At 30.3% G+C, this 25096-nt stretch overlaps 1 protein-coding gene and 1 long non-coding RNA gene across 4 annotated transcripts; one reads left to right on the top strand and one right to left on the bottom strand.

The window, feature by feature from the left end:
- Positions 1 to 2628: 2628 nt before the first annotated feature.
- Positions 2629 to 8429, top strand: LOC114408911. 3 transcript variants are annotated; one of them, XR_003665954.1, is made up of 4 exons: positions 2629 to 3660; positions 7195 to 7293; positions 7732 to 7881; positions 8000 to 8429. It is a non-coding gene; the product is annotated as an uncharacterized LOC114408911 (long non-coding RNA). The 3 variants fall into 3 exon arrangements; XR_003665953.1 differs by having other exon boundaries at positions 2629 to 4125; XR_003665952.1 differs by having other exon boundaries at positions 2640 to 7293.
- Positions 8430 to 9600: 1171 nt separating this feature from the next.
- LOC114408910 (transcription initiation factor TFIID subunit 5-like) lies at positions 9601 to 19378 on the bottom strand. The gene is made up of 19 exons (XM_028372119.1): positions 18768 to 19378; positions 18608 to 18689; positions 18445 to 18523; positions 18235 to 18332; positions 18071 to 18127; positions 16448 to 16535; positions 16253 to 16362; positions 15729 to 15836; positions 15362 to 15516; positions 13798 to 13908; positions 13648 to 13717; positions 13488 to 13524; positions 12707 to 12871; positions 12500 to 12576; positions 11633 to 11749; positions 10680 to 10945; positions 10503 to 10598; positions 10087 to 10162; positions 9601 to 9980 (listed from the first exon to the last, which is right to left on the bottom strand). The coding sequence occupies exons 1-19, from the start codon at positions 18929 to 18931 to the stop codon at positions 9927 to 9929; spliced, it is 2010 nt and encodes a 669-aa protein (XP_028227920.1). The 5' UTR covers positions 18932 to 19378; the 3' UTR covers positions 9601 to 9926.
- Positions 19379 to 25096: the final 5718 nt, after the last annotated feature.

The following is a 25096-nucleotide window of genomic DNA, read 5'->3' as shown; positions in this document are numbered from 1 at the left end:
ATTTTATTATTAGTTAATTGATTAGTTAATTGAATGATTTAATGACATGTAACAATATCAAAAATCAATTTTAATATATATTTATCTTAAAAATTTAAATACGTTTCTAAAATACATATGATATATCATCTTATCTTATGATTTTAATATTAACTGAATGGTTTAGCTTAATTTTTTTTATCTCTTTTAATATATCATTTTTAACATCTTTTAATTCTAACTTTAATACAAATATTTTTTTTAGATCATCAATAATTAAAAATAACAATATATCACAACATAAACTTTTTTCATCATAAACTTAAAATATATTTTTTTTGTTAAAAAATTATGAATTATACTCCATCATTCCCTAATTAGTAATTATAAGATCATTTAAATTAATTCACGTTCCTTAAAAAAAATAATCATTTTATTTAATCACATCAAATTTGTCAATTATTTATACTATCACATCAAAATTATCATTTTCTTATCTCTTTATCCACTTAATTGTTTCTCATCAATGCTTAAAGAGAAAATAATTAAGCAAGGCTAAGTAGAGAAAAAAATTAATGCATATAAAAATTAGTAAATAATTTTATAAAAAAGGACAAACAAATTTTTAAAAAAGATCTTATAATTAGAGATGAAGGGAGTAAATTACATAAAATAAACATTTTTTTATGTGTAATGCACAAGTTGACAATTGCAAAGGTATATACTACCTTCGACTAAGTGATAAGGAATCATATGTGATTAGAGAAAGAAAAGTTTGACAATGGGTAGAAAACAAAGTCTTTAAGAGTTTGGGTAAAATTGTGTGATATTTATATTTTATACTAAAACGTTACATGAAATTCATCATAAAAAACAGTTCATCACAATCAATATATTTTTTAATACCAGAAAACTTTTTATAGGTTATAAAAAAAATCCTAATTGAACATCTACCTATTTTGTCATCCTCCTGAGTTTTTTTTTATGATAATCCTAATTAAATATCGCAAGACTTATTTATATCATTTAAAAGTCTTGAGTGAATACCATATGAATTTTTTTTATTGAAAATGGTCTTTTAAAATTCCATAAAACACTAATCCAATATACTTCCTTAATATTCGATCATATCTTAAACAAAATTATTTTTTAAAAAAACTTATGAAAAACAAAAAAAGATAAACACTTTTTATTATGATATAAAATTATTTTCAACTACTAATATTTCTTTAAAAAAAATAATTAAAATTTGATTTAAAAATAAAAAGAAAGATGATAGATTAAAAGAAATAAATGATTAACATATAGGATTAGAACAAGACATATAAAATATAACTTAAATAATCTTTTCATTCTTATAAAATAATAAGAAACTTTTTAGTTCCTTAAAAAAATATACTAATTTTAATTTTTATTGTCAAAAGTATTAATTGATGATATAACAACTATGTTGATAGTCAATTAACCTGTTACATTAATCATTGGGTAACATGACAATCATATATAATTTTTGTCTGTAAATTATATTTTTAAATTCTCAAATATTTAAAACAATTAATAATATCAGACTAATTAATGAATGATAAATAATTAATAATTTTTTTTAAATATATAAATTATATTTTAAATTTTGGATAAACAATTTATATTGTTATATAAAATTATTTTTAACTCTTAATATTTGTAAAAAATATTAATTTAGTTTAAAAATAAAAGATGAAAATGATTGATTAAAATAAATAAATGATTAACATATTATTATAAGATTAGAACAAGTCATAAAAAAACTTTTAAAACCAACAAAGATCAATACATTTGATAAGGATAAGAATCAATATGGATGAATAATTTGTAATATATTTATAAATACTAAGTGAGTCTTGAGGCTATACTTACATCTTATAATGATATGAGTTTGAATTTTATCATTGATATCAGAATTTTATTAATGAATAATTTATAAATAACATTCAATGAGTGTTAAAACCAACGAATTTTCAAGATATATTCAGCTTACCTAACTTTTATTTCAGTGAAAAAACATTTAAAAAACATCATCGCTTAAGAATAATCTTTGTATTAAGATGAAGACTCAAATTTATAACATAGGGACAGATGAGAAATTTGGCCCTAATAAAGAGCAGGGGTTAGATTTGTTGGTAAAAAGATAAGATTTGTTGGTAAAGTGAAACTGCAAAAGCAATGGGAGTACAAGAAAGATGAGATGAAATGAGTAAAGGGGGTAAAGGATTCAGAAGAAGAACAGGGTGAGGTGATGTTTGGGAAACGTTACAGTACGTGTGGTCGCAGTGAATCCTAATCGTTATTTGTCTCCCCCAAATGTCGCAGGCCCATAGTCCAATCAGCCCAATTTCCGATACCATCATTACCGTAACCAACATTTTGGTACCCTCACTGATCAAACGGCAGGGAACTCCCCTTTCTTAATCCGACGCTCATTATTCCATCATATTCTCTTTCTCTTTGTACACTCCGCCCACACCACTGCACACACACTCTCTCTTTTTTATCATGTCGTTCATGTTCTATTTGTCTTCTCCTTAAACGTCACATTCACATTCACCCCTTCAGAGTAGTAAATGTTAACTCATCATAAATAAATAATTTTGCTTTGCTTTGCTTTGCTTCATGGTCATAAGATAGATAGATTTAGTAGGCAAAACCACACAACCCCAAAGGTAAAAAAGCGTTTTCAAGAGTGTCACTTGTGACATTTAACTATTTAAGGGTCTGTGTTCTGAGGAGAAAAGCTGCTCTCCATCATCTCCATTTCTCAAAGGGTGCAAGTGCAACCATTGCAACCTTCAGTCTGAGGTGTGTGTATGTGCGTTTGTGGGTGGAGGTTGGGATCTCATACGTGTCAATCCTACATGTTGCATGAGTAAGGGCTTTGCCTTTCTCATCACTCAACTCAGATAGATAGAGATATAATACCAAAACCAAGTTCATCTTTCTTCTTTTCTTTTTTCTCTTATTTCTTGATTTCATATTACTTTTTTTAACAAGTATTTTATATTAGTTAAAAGAATTACGAATATTTTTATTATTATTGAAAAATATGCTTAAATTTGGTATGACTGTGTTGATATCTATTTTTCCCCCAAGTTTTTAATTAATTATTACAAAATTGATACGTTAAGATCCTTGTTATTTTTCCTTTTCTTTTGAGATTATGTTCTTGTTTGGTGTCAAACCCTAAATTTTTTTCTTCTAGTAATTATATAAAATTGTTGATGAATAAGATGGTGGGTGGATGTGGATCAATAAGTCCATCGTTTTTCCTTTAATGGGTATCTCTCTATTCTTCCAGATCTGATTCAATTCCGAATTTTTCCCCCTTTTGATTTTTCCAAATCCACTTTTCTTTATGTGAAGCTTTCCAAATTTGGGCAGGTATTTGTATTTACCCCTCCACTCAGTTTTTCTTTCTTTGGAACTTAGAAATTGACAGAAGAGAGTGAGCACACAGAAGCACTTGGTATAGTTATATACTGTTGCTTTTGCGTGCTCACTTCTCTTTCTGTCAACTTCCAGTGCTGGAAAATTCCTTTCAATTCTGGCTCTGCTTTGTTCCAAATTCCAAACCCCAACCCCACCCACACTCTCGATCTTTCTCCACACTCTGATGGAACTGAAGAACATCAATTGCTACTTCAACAGGTTAATTATATCAAACAGTAAAAAGCAGTGTCGTTTTGCCGTTCCTATGTTTTCCTTTTCCTATTTTATTTTTCATTTTTATGTTTCAGTTTGATGATCTATTATCTTATTGATTTTTATTATATTATATTATATTATATTATAGCAGTGTTTTACTTGTCTTTATGTAATTTAATATTATCTATAATTAAACGGAAAAACGTGACTTTCTATAGCGTGTGGCAGAACGAACCCCCTCATTATTAGTGCAGATTAATTTAGGGGCATTTTTTTAAAATATGTGTACAATACTATAGCATAGCATGGGACCATTCACGTCATATAGTATGGTCCTCATCAATTTTTCTTCTCTCAAACGTTCTTTTGCTCTCTCTGTCTAACATTATCTTCCTGATTTCATGTTCATCATTCCCTATATTTTATAAATTTTGCACATGCGAACGAGGTTTATTTACATAGTAAGAGGTACTGTTTCCTGTTGAGTGTTGACTAGTGTTTGTGCCCACCTCAGGTTAAGCTAGATTCTTTGTTTTTTGGATATCTGGAATTTTGGATGGGTATGTGTGTTAACCGGTTTTGGTTGGTTTATCTGATAAACCCTATCAACTTAAACTGTACTGCACGTTGTTTGTCTGAGCTATTACAAAATTGTTTGAGAGTTTGAGGATAGCATAGCATAATTTTGATTCCTTCACATCCTAAGATTTTGATTCTCCTAGATAAATCTTCATTATTTAGGAGATTCTTGTTAATTTTTTTCTTTTGAATTACGTGGTGCATTTTAATATGGAAAAAAAGATTTTTGGTTGAGAATATTCTGCTGACGCTGCAGCATAATTTTTCCTTAAGTTGAATACAGTTATAAGCTTAGGCTTTGACCGTTCTTAATTACTTCTTTGTGGATAACTAGCTGCTTTCCTGAATCATGAGTATGTAGATGTTGGAAAAGAAACACCATTATGTTGGTTACTGTTTCTACTCTTTTTTTTTTGTGATTGCTTCCTCTCCCTTTCTATTAGAAATAGCTGTTTCTAGCTGCTATTGATGTCATATATTGGATGGGGACTAACATGCTTGATATTGTGATTCTTGTAGGCAACATCAATTTGTTATTGAAAAAGTTAATTACCAATCAAACATAGTATTTGCCTATCTCTTTTTTGGCAAACATAGGCTTTGTTGCCACTTAAAACAAATCAACACCGTATTCATGCAGTGCCTAATTAATGGAAATTCACTTCTCATACTCCTGTTATACTACTACATAAAATCAAACGATGTTAATCAACCTCAACGGTGGCTTCTTATGGCAATGGTCCTTCCTACAGTTGTGAAGGTTAACAATTCTATTATTTTCCTTTTTCAATCGAGTTTTATTGGATAGTGGAGATTAATAAGCCAGGGAGCCCATTTATTTCCTCAATTAGTGTTGTTAAGGTTTTCAAAACAAAATTTTAATGCAATTTATTTTAAAAAAATATCTTTGTTCTATATTTTTGTGGCATTATATGTTGGTTTGTATGCACTTTTGTAATTATTATAATTGTCAGAAGCCGTCATCTTTATAATGCCACAAAGATTTTGTAGTTTTTAGTTTCAAATAGGGATTCGAATTTTCTAATTTCTATATGTTTATTTATTAGCTTTATAATTTATTTTTCTGGAGTTTTATCTGTAAAATTTGTACCACCTATCCTTTTTCACATTTATTTTTGGCTTTCTTTTGATGGAGACAATATATGCACCCCCATTGGCGAAAAGACAACTTAGAATTGGTGGATGTATTAGGAGTACGTGGCGGATATGCTTGCAATTTTATTATTTTTTCCCTAGAATTCTTTAGCTTCAATTGTATTTATATTCTATGATCTGAAGAATATGTTCCATAATTTTCTATATATGACTAAAATGAGGACAAAATTTTAATGTTACCTTTGAATTTCTGTATTAGTCAGAAGTTTCATGTGGCTAACAGTTTAAGCCCACTGAACCATCAACAATAAAATATAGTTTTCTTTGTGTGTGTGTGTAATTAGCTGATATGGTTTTCACATGTATAAATATGAATAAGATTTACTTTTCGGTTATATTAATTTGAAAACGATTTTTGGTTGTCAAATTGAATCTGAGATATTTACAAGTCCAGGTCTTTAAAATGCATCTACTTCACAATATTTTCAAGTCTGGTATCCACTGTACTTGTTTATAAATGTGTGGTCAATGGATTTCCTTTGACACTCTTATTTTTTGTCTTTCAATTTGGTTTGTGATTCTGAAAATAAAAAAGTAAAGCTTTTTGTGGAAAAAGAAATAATGAATATATGGTGATGGGTTATTGTAAGTATTTGTTATTATGCAATAATCAGAACCATAATCATATGCCGTATGGATTATTGATTTATAGTAGTTTGCTACATATTTCCCCCATGATTCATTAATTGAAAAACATTTCATTCATATATAGAAGATTCTATTGTTATTGTGGGTTACAGGTTGCTACTCAGCATCTAATGATTTTTGTTTTGGTATTACTGTACACACTGTAATTGTTCCCTACCTAGGTCAGAAAATCAAAGTTTTACTGCCACCCTAGCAGACTCATAGCATCCTTTTAATTAGATTCGATTAATGATAAGTGTACACCCCATTTTTTGGGTGTATGAATGGAAAGAAGAGAAAAGGAAAATAATATATGTGAATTAGGAAAAGAGAGATAGGAAGAAAAATAAGGTGGAAATGAGATGGAAGACAAAGTGAGCAAATGCTAAGTATTTTTCCTTTAGATTCTATGACTTCTGTCCCTAGTGAAAATTGATTTAAACGGTTTGATTCCATGGCTTGCATTTTGTATAAAAAAAAGCTGAAAATTTATACTGTAGAATTTAAGATTGCACATATATGGAAGTGTGTAAATTCAACAAAGAATTAAGAGGCTATTTGATTTGTGAAAACATTTTCTGTTTACACTTTTAATTACAAACCTACATTTTAGTTAATTGGGTTCATTTTCATTTCAAATCGAGTTAAGTTATAACTTTGTATTGTGTTTTGATTTTTCAAAGAGTTTCACTTGAAATTGTGTTATTTTTTCTTTTCAATCCCTGTCATGGCTTATAGTTCAAAATGATTATTTTAATTATGTGTCCAGTTATATATGTTTTCTTTTGTACTTTATCATAATTGGAGACTATGTACCTGCTTTCTCTATATATGCTAAATCTTATCTAATCTTAGCAGGTCATATTGAATATTTCATCATTGTGAACCACTTCTTTTGATAAGACATTCAAATAATGATTGATATGGCTATATTTTTAAATTTGATTGTCCAATTGTTCTGTCTACAAATTTTTAGGCAAATGATTTAGCATCTTAACTTTTGTCTGCTAAAGAAATTTCTAGTGCACAAAAGTTACTTAACTTTACAGTGAAACTTATCAAACTAATTCAAGTTTTTTTAAGGAAACATTACAATTTAGGATGTATTTGTATTTGTGGTGATTAACCATTTTCAAGTGACATTTTGGAGCTCAGTAATTAAGCATCAAACGGAAGCTGGGGACAATAGCTTAATTCATGGTGACATAACAAAATCTAACAAAGTGCATGTGGTCAAAGGTTTCAGCAAAACCGGTAATTATGAATGTGTTATCTAATTGATACTTTTCCCCCCTCAAAAGTCAAGTATTATCGTTTCAGAATTGACAATCACTTCCATCAACACTTACAAGCACAATTTTTATTCTTTAATTTCTTGTTTGCTCTCATCATCTTCTTTGTTGTCCTCAGTAGGTATTTGCATTGAACTTACCAATTATTATTAATATTGATTCATGTATTATTAGGAGTTAATTATAGTCTGTTAAGTTGTAACTTATCTCGTTTGGGTGCTTCTAGTATATATTTTTTCTTGCCCAAATCATCAACTATGATTCCTTGAAAACTTGAACTTTAATTTTAATAATTTTGTTTTGAACTTCCATTGATTTTTTTTTATTAGGGCTGACATTTAATTGAAAGGATCATTTAGTATTTGTGGTGAATTGTTTTTGTTCATGCCTGTGTCACTAGTGATGAGTTAGTTCCCGAAGAGAAAGCAAAATTCACCCTTGGATTGAAGTACTGGGGTAGCTGACAAAATATTGGGATCATTGGAATTTGAAAATGCCAAACGAATAAAAGTCAGAGGGAAACGAAGTACTTGTGCTGACCTTACTTTAGGTTTGTGGAAACATTTCACCCTTACAGAGTACATTTTGCCTTATTTATTTGCCTTGTGATAGGTGATGTGTTTGGAAATAATTTGAAAAGATTTCTTTCTTTGTTTTTGTTTTTGAAGTATTTCAGTCCTATGTTTTCGGCTTAGAATGAAGTACTATACAGATGCTGAAGACAACAATGAGTTGATTACAAGAGAATTGTGTGTTAAACCTCTCACTTCGGAAGCATATCTAAAGTATGATTTATGATATGAGAATTGTGTGAACGTGTGGTTGTAAATGCTGCTCCCTTCAAATATCAGTAACTGTGCCCGGTCGTTGCAACTTGCAAGTTGAGGGAATGTGGTATCCATGTCATCATTAGAGGATGTTTTTGGAACTGGTTTGAATTTATCATCAATTTTAAACTATTCAGTCTGTAAATGTTAGCCTAGTTTTTGGCACGAGGTGCAAACTTACCAGTTGGAACGAAGAAATATGCTTTACTATTGGAATTTTGTAGTCAGATTCTGAAAGTAAAATTTCCTTGTTTTTCTTTTTGATGTGTAAGATTATTGGTATTCAAAGTTCAGACACTGTCAACATTCGATTGGTAACTAGTTTAGACGACGAAACCTTTTATACAAATTTTTAATGCAGAACATAAGATTTCTAATTAAACTAAAACAGTTTCCATTGGTTAATCTATGCGTTAGCTAAAATTGGCTTTAATATTTTATGCACCATTTATCCATAAAATTTCCCTTTTGAGTTCTGATCCTTGTTTAGGAAACAACATATAATGTGGTGATATATTTTAAGAATGATTTCAATAAGATAAATGATACTTATAAAATAAAATCAGTGTGTAACCAAAAGATAGTAGGGGAAGAAATTAATGAAGAAGAAAAAATTGAATTTAAAATCTTGTAAATGATAAGATGATAGAAAGAAATAGACAAAACATAATTTTATATAAATTATTGTATGCGTTTCATCCAGCTTTCAATCAAGGCATGATGATCATTTGGTTTGTGTAACCAGACGATATTTATTTGAAACTTTTATTTGACACTCATTATTTTTTTCTCTTGCGATAAAATAATATCTTTAATCACAACTCCATTCCAAGTAAAAGATTAAACCTTGGACTTTGTTAAGAGCATCAAGTACCAAATCACTTATTTCAACTTATATATCAAAACTTTCGTTCTTTATATTGACAATTGCATTATTCTGGTTCTCGTGATTATATGCAATTTTTATAAATTTAGGAATGCTACTGAGAATCTGAATCATTTTTATATATTTTTTCTTGTCAAGGCTGCTCCAACTGTCACCCCCTCGGGTACTGTTCGTGTACGCAACAAAAAGTTTACTTTTACTATTATACATTGCACTTTGATTCATAGAAAGGGGAAAAATCATGACAAAATTTACAGCCAAAAAAAAAGGTCGATATAGTAAATAAACTTTTAAAACACTTTTTTGAGCTTACTGTGATAATTTTTGTAAAATTATATCTAAATTCTCTATCACACTATTTTTAGGAAAGTATCTATAATAACTTCTTAATTTAAAGGCTATACGGTAGCAATGAAAATTAATTTTACACAATCAATCACATTATAATTGATATGATTTTTAAAATAATTATTATAAAGATGAACCAACTTAGCATGATTTTTATTTGTGTAAAATTATTTTACACACGACCTATTTTCACACAACTTTTTATCCATAAACAATAAATGTGATAAATTAATTCCTTGAATTCTCACAAATATATGAAACGATCACTAGTCATTACAAAAGTGGAAATACATTCATTCAATGAAAAAAGAGAATATGATCTCTAAATTTAAGATCACTTATAAAAAAAATATACAGATTACAGACAAATTTCACAACACTAAACTAAGTACATTTCTTAATCCTTGCGAAAATGCCCTACATATAGGACCCAGAGGGAGTACATAACTATGATGCGCGTTGCTTTTTAGGCGAGAAATTCAGCTTCAACCACTTTGATCTGATCTAATCTATTAGTAGACATACTCAAATATATTAACCACTTTTTGATAGAGCGCCAGCCGCAAAAAGAAGATTCCTTCGAGAAAACTGTTTCCATGAAAAGAAAACAAGCATCAAATCATATGATTGAATCTTCACCAAAATTATATCAACACTAACATGGCCATTTAATAAAGCGTTTAAGAGACCTTACCCGTAATGAGTAAACTGGAGTAGATTTGGTTGACAAAGTTTTCAGCGATCTAAGTCTGCTGTTAGCACTCCCACTTCTAATGTAAAAAGGGTAATCAGTGGTCTTACCATAAGAAGAAAATTCTTTAGATGACATTTAGTGCAAGTAATATTTTAACATTCACGAAAAATATTTGAGAATAAAAGATCCTTGAAAATGTCAAATTATGAATAAGTGAGAATTAAAGTTTCACGTGGTAATTGAGTGTCAAGTTAGTAAACTTTTCCATGATAATTGATAGTACATATATTATTCCTATAAAAGTTGAGCAATAACACATTTTATAAATTTTCCCAAGAAAGTGGTTTAGTTAGAAATGAAAGATTTCCTATGCCAGACGATTCAAAACAATTATATGCCATAATAGACTAACTTACTTTTCTTCAGCCCTAGAAACCTTGGTGCTCGCATTTACATCCCACAATTTTACAGTGCAATCAGCAGATCCAGATGCTATAATAGAACCTTCAGAACTGATACATCCAAATTGATAGCAAACTTAAAAACCATTAATCTCCTTACTAATTATGATAAAGTAGTGCAGTAGGGATCACCTGAAAGCAAGGGACCAGACACATGATGTGTGGCCAATCAAAGGTGTTAGACAGCGGCCACTAGAGAGGTCCCACATCATGATCGTGCCATCTTCATCGCCAGATGCCATATAGCGACCATCAGGAGACATTGCCAAAGACAAAATCATAACCCTGTGACCAACGAAAACCCGGACACACTCACCACTCTGCACATCCCATAGTCGAACTGTTTTATCACTGGAACCAGTTGCAATGTAGTTGCAGTTGGCATGCCATTGCACACACTAAAAAAGATCACAAAACAGGTAAGGGGTGTTGCTTAATACATAATGATTAGTTTTTAAGACTTGAGACACAAACTTTGATTTACAAACTCAATTCACAATTTATTTTGGTATAGCTCTTTTTTTACCTTTTAAGATTAGGTGGCAAAATATAGGTTCCAGTGACAAATATTTTTAATATCTAACTCAATTCAATAACTCTACTATTATAGGACTTCATAGGGAGACAGATGAAAAGATCATTTTTCCCCTTTCAAAACAGACTTCATAAAACCCTGCTTAATCATATATATCACTGGTACATGAATCTGAAGCAATCGGTTAGGCTCAAGAGAGCTATATTCTACACTACTCCTAAAAACTAAAGAGAAAGCTAAAAGATAAACATTCATATTCTCATTGGTATCTCAATAGACTGCAAACATTACATTAGTAACACTAACAAATGGCAACCATACTCTTTTTATTATCTAGTATTTTTAGGAAATATAAAATAAAACTTGAATATTAAAAGGATGATATCAAAACTATCTACTCCTAAAAACATCCTACTTGGGCCTAGAAAGGCCCATCCTATCATTATCAATATGTAATTATAAAATTAAATGAGCTAGTGACAAATATAGACCCCAAAAAAGAACAATATATGGAGAAAAGCAACAGAGTATATTGAATGTAATAACTTACATCAACATCAGACAAGTGCCCTGCCATTATTCTTAAGGGCTGTATCCTGTCCATGGACCAAATCCTAGCAGTTCTGTCATGTGACGAGCTGGCAAAATAATGCCCTACAGGACTAAACTGCATCCATAAAAGTAAATAAATAACATAGCATTCAGAACGTACATGCAAAGAATGATGTCTAAAGGGAGGAAAAAAAGAGTAATAAAATATCTTTATACTAAGAAATCAAGATTTTGCAAGCTGCAATATTGATTTGAGAGTACAAAGCAAAGCATTGATTCTTCAACAAATCCATCGATGCACAAATGTCATACATACAAAACTTTCATATTGTAACTAACAAAATCAAAGGTATCTCTATTTTCTAGAATAGCATGCAGCATACTAAACATTTTACCAGCAAAAACTACAAAGTAAATTACATTTTTTTTTTATCGGCAAAGTAAATTACATATTACATAGAGGCAACAAGGAAGTACTATTTTTTATCATTTTAATTATACCATAATAAAAATAGGAAAAGTGACCGAGTGGGCTTTATAAAGGCTTTCCCTCACAGATATGCTAAGAGATAGAGTGACCTTGCTACATTGATGTCATTTGTTAGGATATCTCTTTGTATCCTTCATTTTGTCTTATCGTATTTCTTTTACACAAAATAAAGTGGACCACATTAATAAGACATTTGGAGCATATATAGAAAATACTGTGGTCTAACGTGCATATACAAGCACATGCTATATTTGTATAAGCAATTAAAAAAAATAGACACCATATTTTAATGTTAAAATTTTTATTGGTGTAACAACTGGTACGTTGTTCTACATTCACTATCAGAACAGGAAAGTTCAGAAGAAAATGTTTTACCTGAACATCCCAGACAGGGTAATTGTGACCCTTATAACAAACAAGATTGGCATTAAGTTTTGTGCTCCATAATCGAACTGCATAACCATTTAAGATTCATAAGGTTCAGAATTAAAACTGGAATATAAAAGAAACAAAATAGAAATTACTACCAAAAGTTAGGAAACAAATTGGGAAAGAACATAAAATGAGATCAAGTAAGCATACTTGTTGAGTCTGCTGAGGATGAAAGGATAAAATCCCCGACAGGACTAAAAGAGGCTGCATAAACAGGCCCTGAATGACCTTGAAACAATGTATACTGTCTTTTCCCACCACCTTGCCCAAATATTTGTTCATTTTGTGATGTGTCATTCTCACCCTGCGAAAGAGCTAATGATAGCAAAATTGATAACTAGACATTTATAGCAAGCAAAACTATTTGCTCATGTTCAAATAAGCTTCCTTCCAACCACGATCACTTTATTTGTTCAACTCAACTCTCAGTTTTATTTTTGGGGCCCGGGAGTTTTACAGTTTTAGCAATTAGAGGGGGGGGGGGGGGGGGAGTTCTGATCCATTCCCAATCATTTTGAAATAGAATGCCCACACTGCCCTGAATCACATTCTTAAACCACTTTTATTTTCAATGCTCATAGACTAAACGATAATGCACCACAAAGGATTTAGGCTATCTTCCACATTATCCAAGTCTAATAATTCCATCACTAGATGACTAGGAAGAGAGGTATTTCTCAGAACCTCTCTTTAGCGAAAAGTTTCGTATGTAAAACTATACCACTAAATGTCTCACCAATATTAAAATACAAGTTGATTTCCTTAGTGCCTCGATTAAACTACATTAGGTTACTGAAGCATGTTACAGGTTAAAAAGTATATCTTCTCTGAACCATTATACTTGTTTATAACCATATTCACATTTGTCAAGCAATGAATGCAACAGTAATAGCTTGGTCTAAACAAAAGAAATTTACAAATACAAACTTACAACTGGCCTGTTGTCCAAGCTTTGCCATATCCCAAACCTGTGTATACAATTCAGAAATTACTAGAAATTCAATCATCAAGTATGTTAAAACTGCATCATAGAAAGAGGGTTTTCTATTGGAGGGGTGGATGGAAGGAGACATATAGAGAAGAAAAAAAACCTTCAGTGATGAGTCAGAAAATCCTCCAGCAATCAATGATCCGTCATGGGATATTGATGAACAGCTTAAACTGAGATGGTATGCAAAAAAATAAGTACTAGGCAACAGAAATTATATAGATTACAATGATAAATGTGTCTTGGACATTACCCATTATGTGTATTGATATATGTGTAAAAGCTAACTGATGGCAATGCAACACTGCTAAGCTGTACACGGTTCCTTAAATCCTCCAGGACGGACTGTTCCACTTCAGTTGGGCTGCAATAATGCAACATTATGAAATTAAATGAAATGAAGTTACAAATGCACTAGATTGAGATCGAAATTTTGACATCAATTATTAATACATTACATAGCTGACATCATTTGATAACGAAATATACAGAAGTGAAGCACTTGAAAATAGTTGTATGATCACTCTTTCCACTTGGAACTCCCATTTAAAGAAGAAGCTTCCCCCTCTTAGAGTTTGTCTTTTATGCTTTGTTTGGACAATAAAAGATATAGGAGAGGAAGATGAGAGAAATATAGTCAAAAAGATGTATTATTTGGATGAACTGAAATGAGAAATTTCTCTCTATTTCGTTTGGATAAGTAGAAGAGTGAAGAGAAAGAAAGTGTACATTTATTTTTATCCTTATAAAAGGAACAAGAATGAGAAATCGAGGATAAAAATATAGAGTTTTGGAGCCCACTTAAAAAGAGAAACAAGAGAAATCTATCCATCTGAGAGAATCTTTTTGTGGGAAAAATTTCTCTCCCTCTTTTCTATGCTGTCACAAGCAAGTGAAATGGGAAATTTCAATGCTCATAGTTTCCTAGAGGTAGACACAGCTCATAGTTTATTTGCCTTGCTACATTCTTAACTTTTCCATGTTTATGTTTGTATTTGGATTTTCTTTCTTTGTAGGGTTTCTTATCCTCCTCCTATTTGATGTTACCCCCTTCTCTCTCTATGAGAATTTCTTTTTTTATGACCCCAAAAAATACAAAACTTTGCTTCCTGTCTAGTTCAAAACTAGCATTCAACCTAGCACTGAATGAAGTATCACAGAATGTTAAAACATAAAACATCTATAACACACTGAAAAATCCACTGACAAAGCCAGTAGGCTATACCGGCAAATTTTTTTTATCGCAAACAGAATATTTAGAGTTGAGCCTAACTTAGAATCTGATTATATTTTTAAAATATAAAATATAAAATTCACTCAATGAAGTACATTAATCTAGGTTTAACTCAACTAATTGCAAGATTTTGAGCAGAATATTGCAGGAAATAGGGCCCGGTCTCAGAACTTTGATAAACTCTGTAAGCAAAAGAACTAAAAAATAAAAATACAAGCGTAATTTGTATTCCAATTTCCAACCACAACAGAAAAATAATCTTATTAAATTAAGTAGTTTTGAAAATAAATGAACAACTGAATGCTGATATTTTTTTTTTATTTGACCATTTGGCTAAACAAAAAGAACACTAATCAAATAATAGGGAAGAAAAATTGTCAGTACAAGAAAAACTATTTAGATAAAAGATATGCCGATTGAATGACTTCTATGCTTTTCTCTAACTTTAGTGCCATTAATTATTTTAGTATTTGACCATGCAATTTCAAAAGAACATAATTCCATGATTGCCTTCAGCTTTGATCCACATCCTACATCTAGTTTCAAAAGCATGTTAAATGAAGATATGGAATTGAGAGAATACATTACGGGCAAGGGGAGTTCTGGCTTAACTCGAGGAGCTGCAGGTACAGTGCTAGCTTCTGGTTTAGCACTTTTCCCAGTTGCACTTCCACCCTTGTCCTTTTTTACTTTTTTGACTGAAGCACCACCTTGCTTTCCTCCTTCAATGGATCTTTTCTAAAAGATAAATATTTGAAAATTGAAGTGAAAAAACACTCAAATATGGGATTAATAATGGAACTGAAGCAAATGAAACATCTTAAATTAAAATTCATGCACATACTTTGTTAGAATGGCCTACATTCTAGATATAAATGGTACTGTATTTCCTCATATAAGCATGAATGAATTTGAATAATTGTCAGAGGTGAATTTTAGAACAGATATACCTTAGTCTCATCATTCTCCCCCTCTTTTGCTTCCCCTTCACCCTTTTCAGAGTCTAAAAGCAAGGCCCCGGCCTTCTCCAGCCGTTCTTCAAGAGAGTCTTCAAGCAACTATGGGAGAAACATATTGAGATTTAAATCAGATAATTACTGAATCAGTCATTAATGATTAATATCAGATTTTCCATTCATTTGAAAAATAGAACAAAGAACTCTTTTGAAGCAGGGTCTGGAAATTGTAAGAAATTTTCACCTAGCTTTCACTTTATTTCTTGTTTTCAAATATTTGCACAAGAAATTGTAAAACAACAAAAAGTTTTTTCACCATTTCATATACAAATCTTTGAAAACAGAAAACATAGTGAAAATAAAGCAATACTTTTGTGATTATTAGTGAAAACATGAAATGAAAATAAAGTTTCAAGTGTTTCTCTTGCTATGAAGACACTTTTATTACAACGAACTTACAAAAGTAAATAAATAGGCTTGTATTAACAGAAACAACATCAGCAAAATAATAGACTCACCCCCCAATGAATTTCTTTTTGATTTATCAGGTTTGCTGCTTCCTGGCTGCTTCCAGTTAGGGTAACAGCTTCCGGGTCATCGGAAATTAAGCTAGGTTGTCCAGGGGTTACTATATTACAACAAAAAATGATGAAATGCATGCAATAACAAGGCAGTTCAAATGAGAAGATGAAATCTATAATGAATAAAAGTACCTTGAAAGTTAATATGCTCATTGATAATACCAAGTATAGTGGTGGATTGCGTACTGTGTAGATGTTGCAACAGAAGCTCATAGGAATACTGGCAAAACATCAACTATTATCGGTTTGCCCCATATATTTAGTTCTATTTTAATGGGAAAACATAAAGATCACCATGATGAAAATTAAGAAACAAGTACCAATGTAGACAGAGTAGACAATAATGGTCCATTTTTTTAAAAAAAAGGACCAAATAAGTTGTCCTTTTGAACAGAGTCCAGGGATATATTGTGGATTCATGAATTTCATATATTGATAAAATAAAATATAAGCTAATCTTGAGTCTTAACACCGGCATGTTAATTCCATTAAGCCCTTAAATGAATCAAATCCATGAAGATAAAGATAATCAACAGCAATGGCATACCATAAATGCCCACAGTAAATACTGGGAAGCCAATTAGTCAAAGATTAGCATGGAAATTATGATGCATCCCAAATTTTTCCTCTCAATCAATAAGTTAGATCTGATGCTAAAGCTTCACACCTGAACATGTGAATACACTATACTGAGATGATGAATATTTTTCACCACTCGTCAATGTGGTGCTACCTAAATCACAATCCCTACAGTATGCAGTAGAGACACAGGTGTGACGCTTATTGTAAGATTTACTATTGAGAAGGTTAGGTTAAGATGGTGTGCTATTTTGTATGCTGGAATGGTCATATTTTACTATGATTACATCCTTACTATGTACATGAAAAATAATAGAGAGAAAATCTTGGTCATATCTAAAACTGGTGCATACTAACTTTTTTATCATAGGTTTCATTTTGTTTGTTTATTTATTTTGAAAGAAAGATTCTGAAGGGTGTGTGAAATTTGGCTAAGCTCACTTAAGTTAAACCCCATTAAATAAGATTCTAATTACCATTTAAATCCAGAAAGCCTTAATGCAATTGAGCCTTGTATAAGTTTCATTACAACCAGCAAAGTTTATCCAGGAAAAAAAATTGCTTAGTAACAACCCAGTGTCAAGGTCATCTTTCCACAAGGAGAGATGAGTTAAGCATTTCATAGAATATTAGTCTTTTACAATTCAGTACTTGGCTTTTAGGATACTCTCAGTGGTTCAGTGAGTGAATGTACCATGATTGCATTCATGCAAATATACAATGTGGTTCAAGGAGGGTGGAGGAAATTTAGTCCCATTAACTTCAACTCATAAAATTAATGCGATGAAGTGCCATATCACGAGCAGGCATGATCCAGAATATAAATCAGCAAATGGAATACCTAGTGATAAAGCTGTAGACCTACAACAACTTAAAGCTAAATGAAAACCAAATTGCTATAAAGTAATTTGCATTTAAATTATAGGCATGACCCAACATAATATTATGACCTGAAAACCCCAAGGCACAAAAGCATCACAATATCGGTCCAAATAAATTCACATATGATCACAGTTGTGCACATAAGAGAAGGCACAGAAGGAGCACTAGCATTCGGGATGTTGCTGAAACTAGTTGACTAAGATATTTACTTTGATTATTTGCAAATTAAAAATAGCTAAACAAAAATTATGGCATAGCCGTTAAACAAATCCAGGAGAATCAAGACATTATTACCTCACATATCTTTATGTTGAATTTGCTCTTTCTAAGCGAGTGAGCGAATTCCATTTCCTGCACGAGAAAGTACGTTATTATATTATTATACACTAATTGCTAATGATCAAACAACAAATTCAAGAAACTAAAAGAACGAATACAAAATTTAGATAGCAACCAACCTCAAGATGGTTAGGAGAAAGAACTCCTTCCAACTTCTGAAGGTCACGCAAGTGCATCATTTCATGGTCTTCGCGGAAAGTATTGAAGAAGTTCCGAGCTGAAAAACACCAACCACAATCAGACATAAAACATAAGAACAAAACAAAACAAAAAACACATGTTGCATTGCACTAACGTCCCACATTTATACCTCCTCTAAATCAAATTACCTTCTTGAACGTGTCCTTTGGCGACAAGATCCATAAAGCAGTGGATAAACACAGGATAAAGTACGCGGAGCAACTCGTGCTGCAAGGAATATGGAAGTCAAGTAACAAAAACGCGAAATAATAAAAAAGAAGAATTAAATTAACAAAACGAATTTGACGTTACCTTGTACAAATCGAGTGAAGAATAAGTCCATGTTCTTAGTCTGCTGTAGCCGTCGTGGAACCTAGCAGGACCAGTCTCCAATCTGCAAAGCAACATAATAGGGTTTATGAGAGTGGTGAAGAAGTGACACGTCAGCAGAGGAGAAAAGGTAGAGAAATACTGAGAGAAGGCGAGGAGGTGGTTGGCAATGTCGGGTTCGAGAAGTGAATTGGAAGTGTTGGATTTGTTGTGTTGGAATTCTTCTTGGAAAATCTTCTCGGTTTGCGTGAAGCCTTTCTTCTTAAGGAATGCTGTAACGTATCCAACTATTTTGTCGTCCTCCATTCTTTCTTTGATCTCAGAATCAAAAACCTCTTTCTTCTTCCACTGCCTCGCTCGCGGGCACAAGAAATTTGATTCTTCCTGGGGGCTATTTCTGGAATCAGATCTGTTATATGGCCTTGGCCTTTTACTTACTTTACTCTTGGAATTTGAATCCTCTACCTCCCAATTTTTAAATATCCCCAAACTACCATTTTCATATTATAAATTTCCTCTTTTGGGATTTGAATTCTGCACCTCCTAATTTGATTCTTACTGTGTTTTCTCTTCGTCTCTATTTGCGTCCACGCTTAATCATCTCACAAACTTTCGTTTGTTCCTCTTTGTCTCCATTTGTGTCGTCTTTGCCATTGTTCTATTCCAACTACGCAACTCCAGTGAGGTTGGGTCGACGTGCAGGGGTGTTTTCTCTCATTTTTTTTATTAAGTTGTTGTTTTATGGATAACCCTTTCTGAAAGAGAAATAACGGCAATTGTATTCAAAATAGTTATTCTAGGGGCTTTTATTTCGCTTAAGAAATGGTCATTCCATAACACTAATAGTAAAATAAAGTTTCCATAATTCCTATTTCAAAAATGTGTACATTTGTTCCAGAACATGCAATTTAGAATGTTGATAGCATTTTCCAAAAAACCTATTCTGGAAGCATATTTTATGTAATTCATAAAGCCTATTATATGGAATTCAATTTGTGTTCCAAAATGGTCATTCTAAGATATTTGAAAATAGGGATAAGTGCTCCAAAGACCTATTTAAGGATAACTATTTTTAGAAGGTAAAAATTATCTTTCAAAATAATTATTTTAAATTAATTATTTTAAAATAAAGATTCCCGGTGAAATGATTTTTTTTTCCACACAAATAAAATGGGAGGTGCAGGACACAAGTTTCAAATTGGAGTTGCATGATTCAAATGTCTTAGACCCTTAATCATTGGGCTTTAAAAGGAGAGCAATTCTATTTGCAGCTCCATTTTTTCTCTCATTCGGCATTTTTTATATTTTTTACAAAAATATATTTTGGAAAAAAATTAAAAAGATTTTTTTTTCAAAAATGTATTTATAGATATTTTGAAATTTAGTTTCGAAAATGCATTAAATACATTACCAAAAGTAAACTTAAGAAGGATTAAAACTATAGCATATTTTAAAAATTTAATATATTATATAAATTATGAAACAGAAATTTTTGGCATGCTTTGTATAGAGCATGGCATCCTACAGGCCACATTACAGGCAATGGTTACACGCAAGTGAATAGTGAACAAGATTCGCAAGATGCCCAAAGTCACATCCCATTTTGAAGGGTTGTAACAGTGTTGTGTTGCATTTCAATGGTTGAGGAGTCTTATTACTTAACTTATGTTCCCTTAACAAATAAAAAAGTGTCTTAAAATTTTTGGAAACTGATTTTCAAAATCCTTTAAATAACATTCTAGAAACTAATTTTCAATAAATCTATAGAATGTGAAAAAAAAAATATGAAAGAAGAGAAAATGTGCGAATAAGAGTGTGATGAAAATAAAGAGAAAGAAAGGCAGTAAGTGAGTGAGAGGCGACATTGATGTTGAGAAGGAAGCAGAGACTGGAGATTGCAGATTGCAGATTGCAGACTGCAGAGCCCACAGGAAAGGGAGAGGCACCTTGAATGCAAGGGGGTATTTTAGAAATATTAAAAAAACATTAAGGGGTTTATTGAGAAGAAGAAAAAAAGTCACAATTACAAATAACATTGCGAAATACTTTGGGCTGGACTCTGGAGGGCAAGCTTTTGGGCTTAAACTTTTTTTCTGAATACTTTTGGGCTTAAACTCCTTATTGGGTTAAACTTATTTTTTATCTTTTTTCGGAAACTTAATTAACATTTTTAATAGTTTTATACCCTTAAAAAAATGTAATGATTTTTTGGTTTCCCACCGTGTCCTCGTTTGGAGAATCATGTCCAAGACACAATCGAATATTAAATGTAAATATTCCTAACCTTCATTTACTATGTTGTGAAAAATTAATTCATTCCATTAGACCTAACTCCATTATTAAAAAATAAACCATAGCTACAAATACAAAACTTTAGTACGTAAGTATTATATCATTATTTAATGATAAGATTTAATGAGAATGGCTAAAAAAAATGATAGAAAATTGTATAGGAAGTAAAATTAGTCAAACGTATGTGGAAAGACTAAATATATTTTACTCGTATTAAAATTATTACTATTCAAATTGAGATCATATATCTAATGCACTTGTATAAAAAATTTTATCATTGAAAAGGGATTAAAAAATAAAATATGAAATAAAATAATTAACATAATAAGAAAAGACGGAAAAAAACTAATAATATAAAAAGTATTGTAACATATAATAATATAATTTAAAAAGTCATAATTGTTTTTTGATATATTGAGTCCCGGGAACTAATTAGGATTAGAATAAGCCTCAAGGTTCAGTGAGTATTTGAAAAATTACTAACAGATCACCTAATAAAATCTTCATATTAACAATGGAATTTGAACTCGTGTCCTTGTGGTATACGAGTTCAATCCTGATCAACGAAACAAACTTTTGTTATTTAATCTTTGTTTTTTACTTTTATATTAATTTTTATTTTTTCTTTTAAAATATTAAATACTAGTTTTAAATTTAAATTTTAATTAAAATATGTTCATAGTATAAATATTTTTCAATAACCCTTTTCTGAATTAATATTCTCTTTATATGATAAGGAAAAAGAATTTTAAACCTAAAGTCTCATTTAAACAACCTAAATCATCGTAACAAAAAAAAAAAAAAAAACTAAACCCTCGAATAAAAGTGGTTGGCGATAGATCACTGTTAAAATTCGTAGTGGAACGCAGTTTTTGTTTTTTCAGCACCGAAGTTTCTGAAAGGGAATTATCATGGGCAGGGGTGGTGTGTCGACATGAGACACAATATTTTTTGACAACTGATGAAGTGTGTGTTTAATTTTTGGTTTGAATAATAAACGTTAATAGCTGAAGAAATAAATAAGACAAATGGGATAATGGTTAAAGAAATAGAACGCAGAATTAAAAAAAATTAATATATATTTTTATGCAATAAAAAAATAATAAAATAAAACTTATCAATGTTATGAATCTTCAATAAACAAAGCATTTAAGTGTACCAACATTTTTTATACACGTGTCTCATATTAAGAAAGCGAAAGTCTTTATTTATTTTTAGCGATTTGAATAGAATGTTATGGGAATGAAAATGGTAGATGACAAGTGTCCAAGGTTGTAGTATGGGCATGTCATGCATTATTGCGAGAGGTTGATAGCAATTCCGTGTTCTCATCGCAGCTCTCTGCTCAAACATCGTTGTACTGCAACGAATCAACGATTCGATTGCGACTTTGGAATTCCACTCGAAGTGGACTAACAACAAAGCAAATGGGATATGCTAATAATTTTCTCCACTTAGTGCACGTCTGGTTGATGTTATTTTGAAAAATATAATAATAGTTGCTTGTCAAATATGTAATCATTTACTTTATCTAAGTTTCAAGAAAGGTCTTAAAAGACAAACTATTTATATTAATTTAAATACGATCAAACATTTCCTACTAGGTTTTATATTTTAAATATCACCAGTTTGTTATTTTCTTTCAAAGATACACTATTATATTGATTCGAAATACTTATTAAATTTGTTGATAATTAATTTTTATAAAAAAAATATGATAATTTTTAATAAAATTTTTCCTCTCAAGTTCCAATAACATTTTTTTATCCATAACACTTTAATTGAAATCTTCCTTAAAATAATCAAACTTAATAACACTTGAATTAAGGGGTTGCTGGCTATCACTTTATTATTCAATCTTTATTTTTTAACTATAAATTAATTTTATTTATTTATTTTCTTAAGAAATATTTTTTTTTACAATTTAATTAAAATATGTTCATATAGTAAAAATATTTTTATATTGTTATCTAATTATGATTGTTGCCTAATTTAAAACTATTGTTTTGTAGTAACTATTTTAAAAATCAAATTTAAGATACTTTCTATCTAGTTGGTATATAATATAAAAAAATTAACAAAAAAATTAATAAAATTAAGCTCTTCGGTTTAATATTGGTGCATACGTAATCTTTGATATCATCCATCAAATAATTATTCATATTAAAACTATATTTCATATGTACTCAAACACTATAGGAACAAGAAGATTTAATTACTCATTGACCTTTATATTTATAAAAAAAACTGTTCATTTTAATTTTATATTAAAATTTTATTTTCATTTTTGCACATATTATTGTTAATCTCCTTTATTTTTTCCATTGGAATTAAATTGATACAGGTAGAAATTAAAAGATATTAAAATTTCCCTTAAATATATTTTGATTTTTCAAATTTGTATTGATTGTTTTCTTCCAAATTCAAATATGATCTCTTGAGTCTTTGAATTTCGTAAAATATAGTTTTAGTTCTTTGTGGTTGACATCATTGGAGGTGTTTATGACATGACTAAAGAAGTTCATACGAGCATATGACATGTGTAAGTAATTAAATGATGTGAATTTAAAAAAAAAGACTTAAATATCTTTTTGTTTCTTAAATTTAAAAGGAGTTTTTTTAATTATTTTATTTGGAAATAACTCATTTTCATCTCCGAAGTTGATGTTAAAAAATCTATTGATGTAGCAAATTTATAAATATAATTTATGACAATTTGAAACTCTTAAATTTAGGATTAATGAATAATATTTTAAAATTCATTTGCTGAAGGTTTTAAACTCCCAAAATTCATTAAAGCAAAATAAAATAAATGACAGTAAACTTTACAGCACATACTTTTGTCTGTTTTATATTTTATTTAATTAATAATAAAAAAAGTGTATGATGAAATATAAAACTGTACTTCCTATAATGATTTTTTCACTGCAGGATATTCAATTCCTTTGATTTCACCTCAATTCACTCCAAAATGAAATTCAGAATTAGTTTTTTTCATTTACAAAGTTAAGAGCATAATGTGTCCTTTTCATATTGACACCAAATATTTGGGCAAAGTGATGAGAAAAAATGGATGGCAACCTACTAGCAGTAGCAGCTACCGGCTACTAGTAATCATGTTAGGCTAATGCAACTGCTGACTACGCACTATCATCAGCAAAGCACCATGCCCCATACATCAGCAAATTTTATTTTAGATCTTGTAAATAAGATTTAGCTCCAATAAACTGAAGACACGTGTATATGAAAGTTTAACTGTTTATTAGAAGTTGTAGTTGCATTTCATATTTCATATTAAAACAAACACCTACGTACATATCATGTTAAATTTAACATGCTATTTATATTTTGGTATTTATATATTTTGATAAATATTGAATAGCTTGGCCTATAAATGTCTATGAAAATTGCAAGAAAATCATTCATAAGTAGAGTTAAAAGTATACGCTGATCGATGATCAAAAGTTGTCTCAAAATGATACGTTTATTGACCCCTAATTGACAATTGCATAATCATTCTTAATCAGGTCATCGTAAACTTGTTTATGTCAGTTATGAGAGATCAATATTTACCAGCAACAGTTAGGTTGCCCCTTAAATTAACACAAATATATGAAAATTGAACAAGAAAAACCACCAACCAAACCATTTGCAACACTCCATATATATTACACAACTCATAGTGTACAAAATTAAATCCCTCAAATTGCCATCGCTGAGAACTATAATTAGGGATGACAAAAAAATTATCCTACAAATACCCATGAGTAAAATTCATCATGAATTATCAAATGGATATCCATATATAATTTAAACGGATTTTTCTCTCCTCATTTGTTAACAGAACAGGGTAAAAATCATACTATCTGTGCCTGTGGGTATTCGTTACTTGCTAAAATTAAAATAACTTTAGTTTGCTATAGTTTCTCTCTCTCTCTCTTATTTTTTGGCATTTCCTTATAATTGGCTATGTACTTGAAAAACTTAAAATCAATTAAAAATGAATGTGATCTAATGTACAAAAGTTTATAGTACTGGATACTATTATTATTATTATAAAATATCTTAAGGAATTAATGGAATGAAATTATAATTTTCTTTTATGTTCATGTATCTTTTAAAAAACAGAATTGACAATTATTTGATAATTTACTTATATATATTAATATATGAAAAGAC

This window comes from Glycine soja, chromosome 4, assembly GCF_004193775.1.
Source record: "Glycine soja cultivar W05 chromosome 4, ASM419377v2, whole genome shotgun sequence".
NCBI lineage: Eukaryota > Viridiplantae > Streptophyta > Magnoliopsida > Fabales > Fabaceae > Glycine > Glycine soja.
The sequence above is the reverse complement of the archived record's forward strand: the minus strand, read 5'-3'. Positions and strand labels throughout refer to the sequence as shown.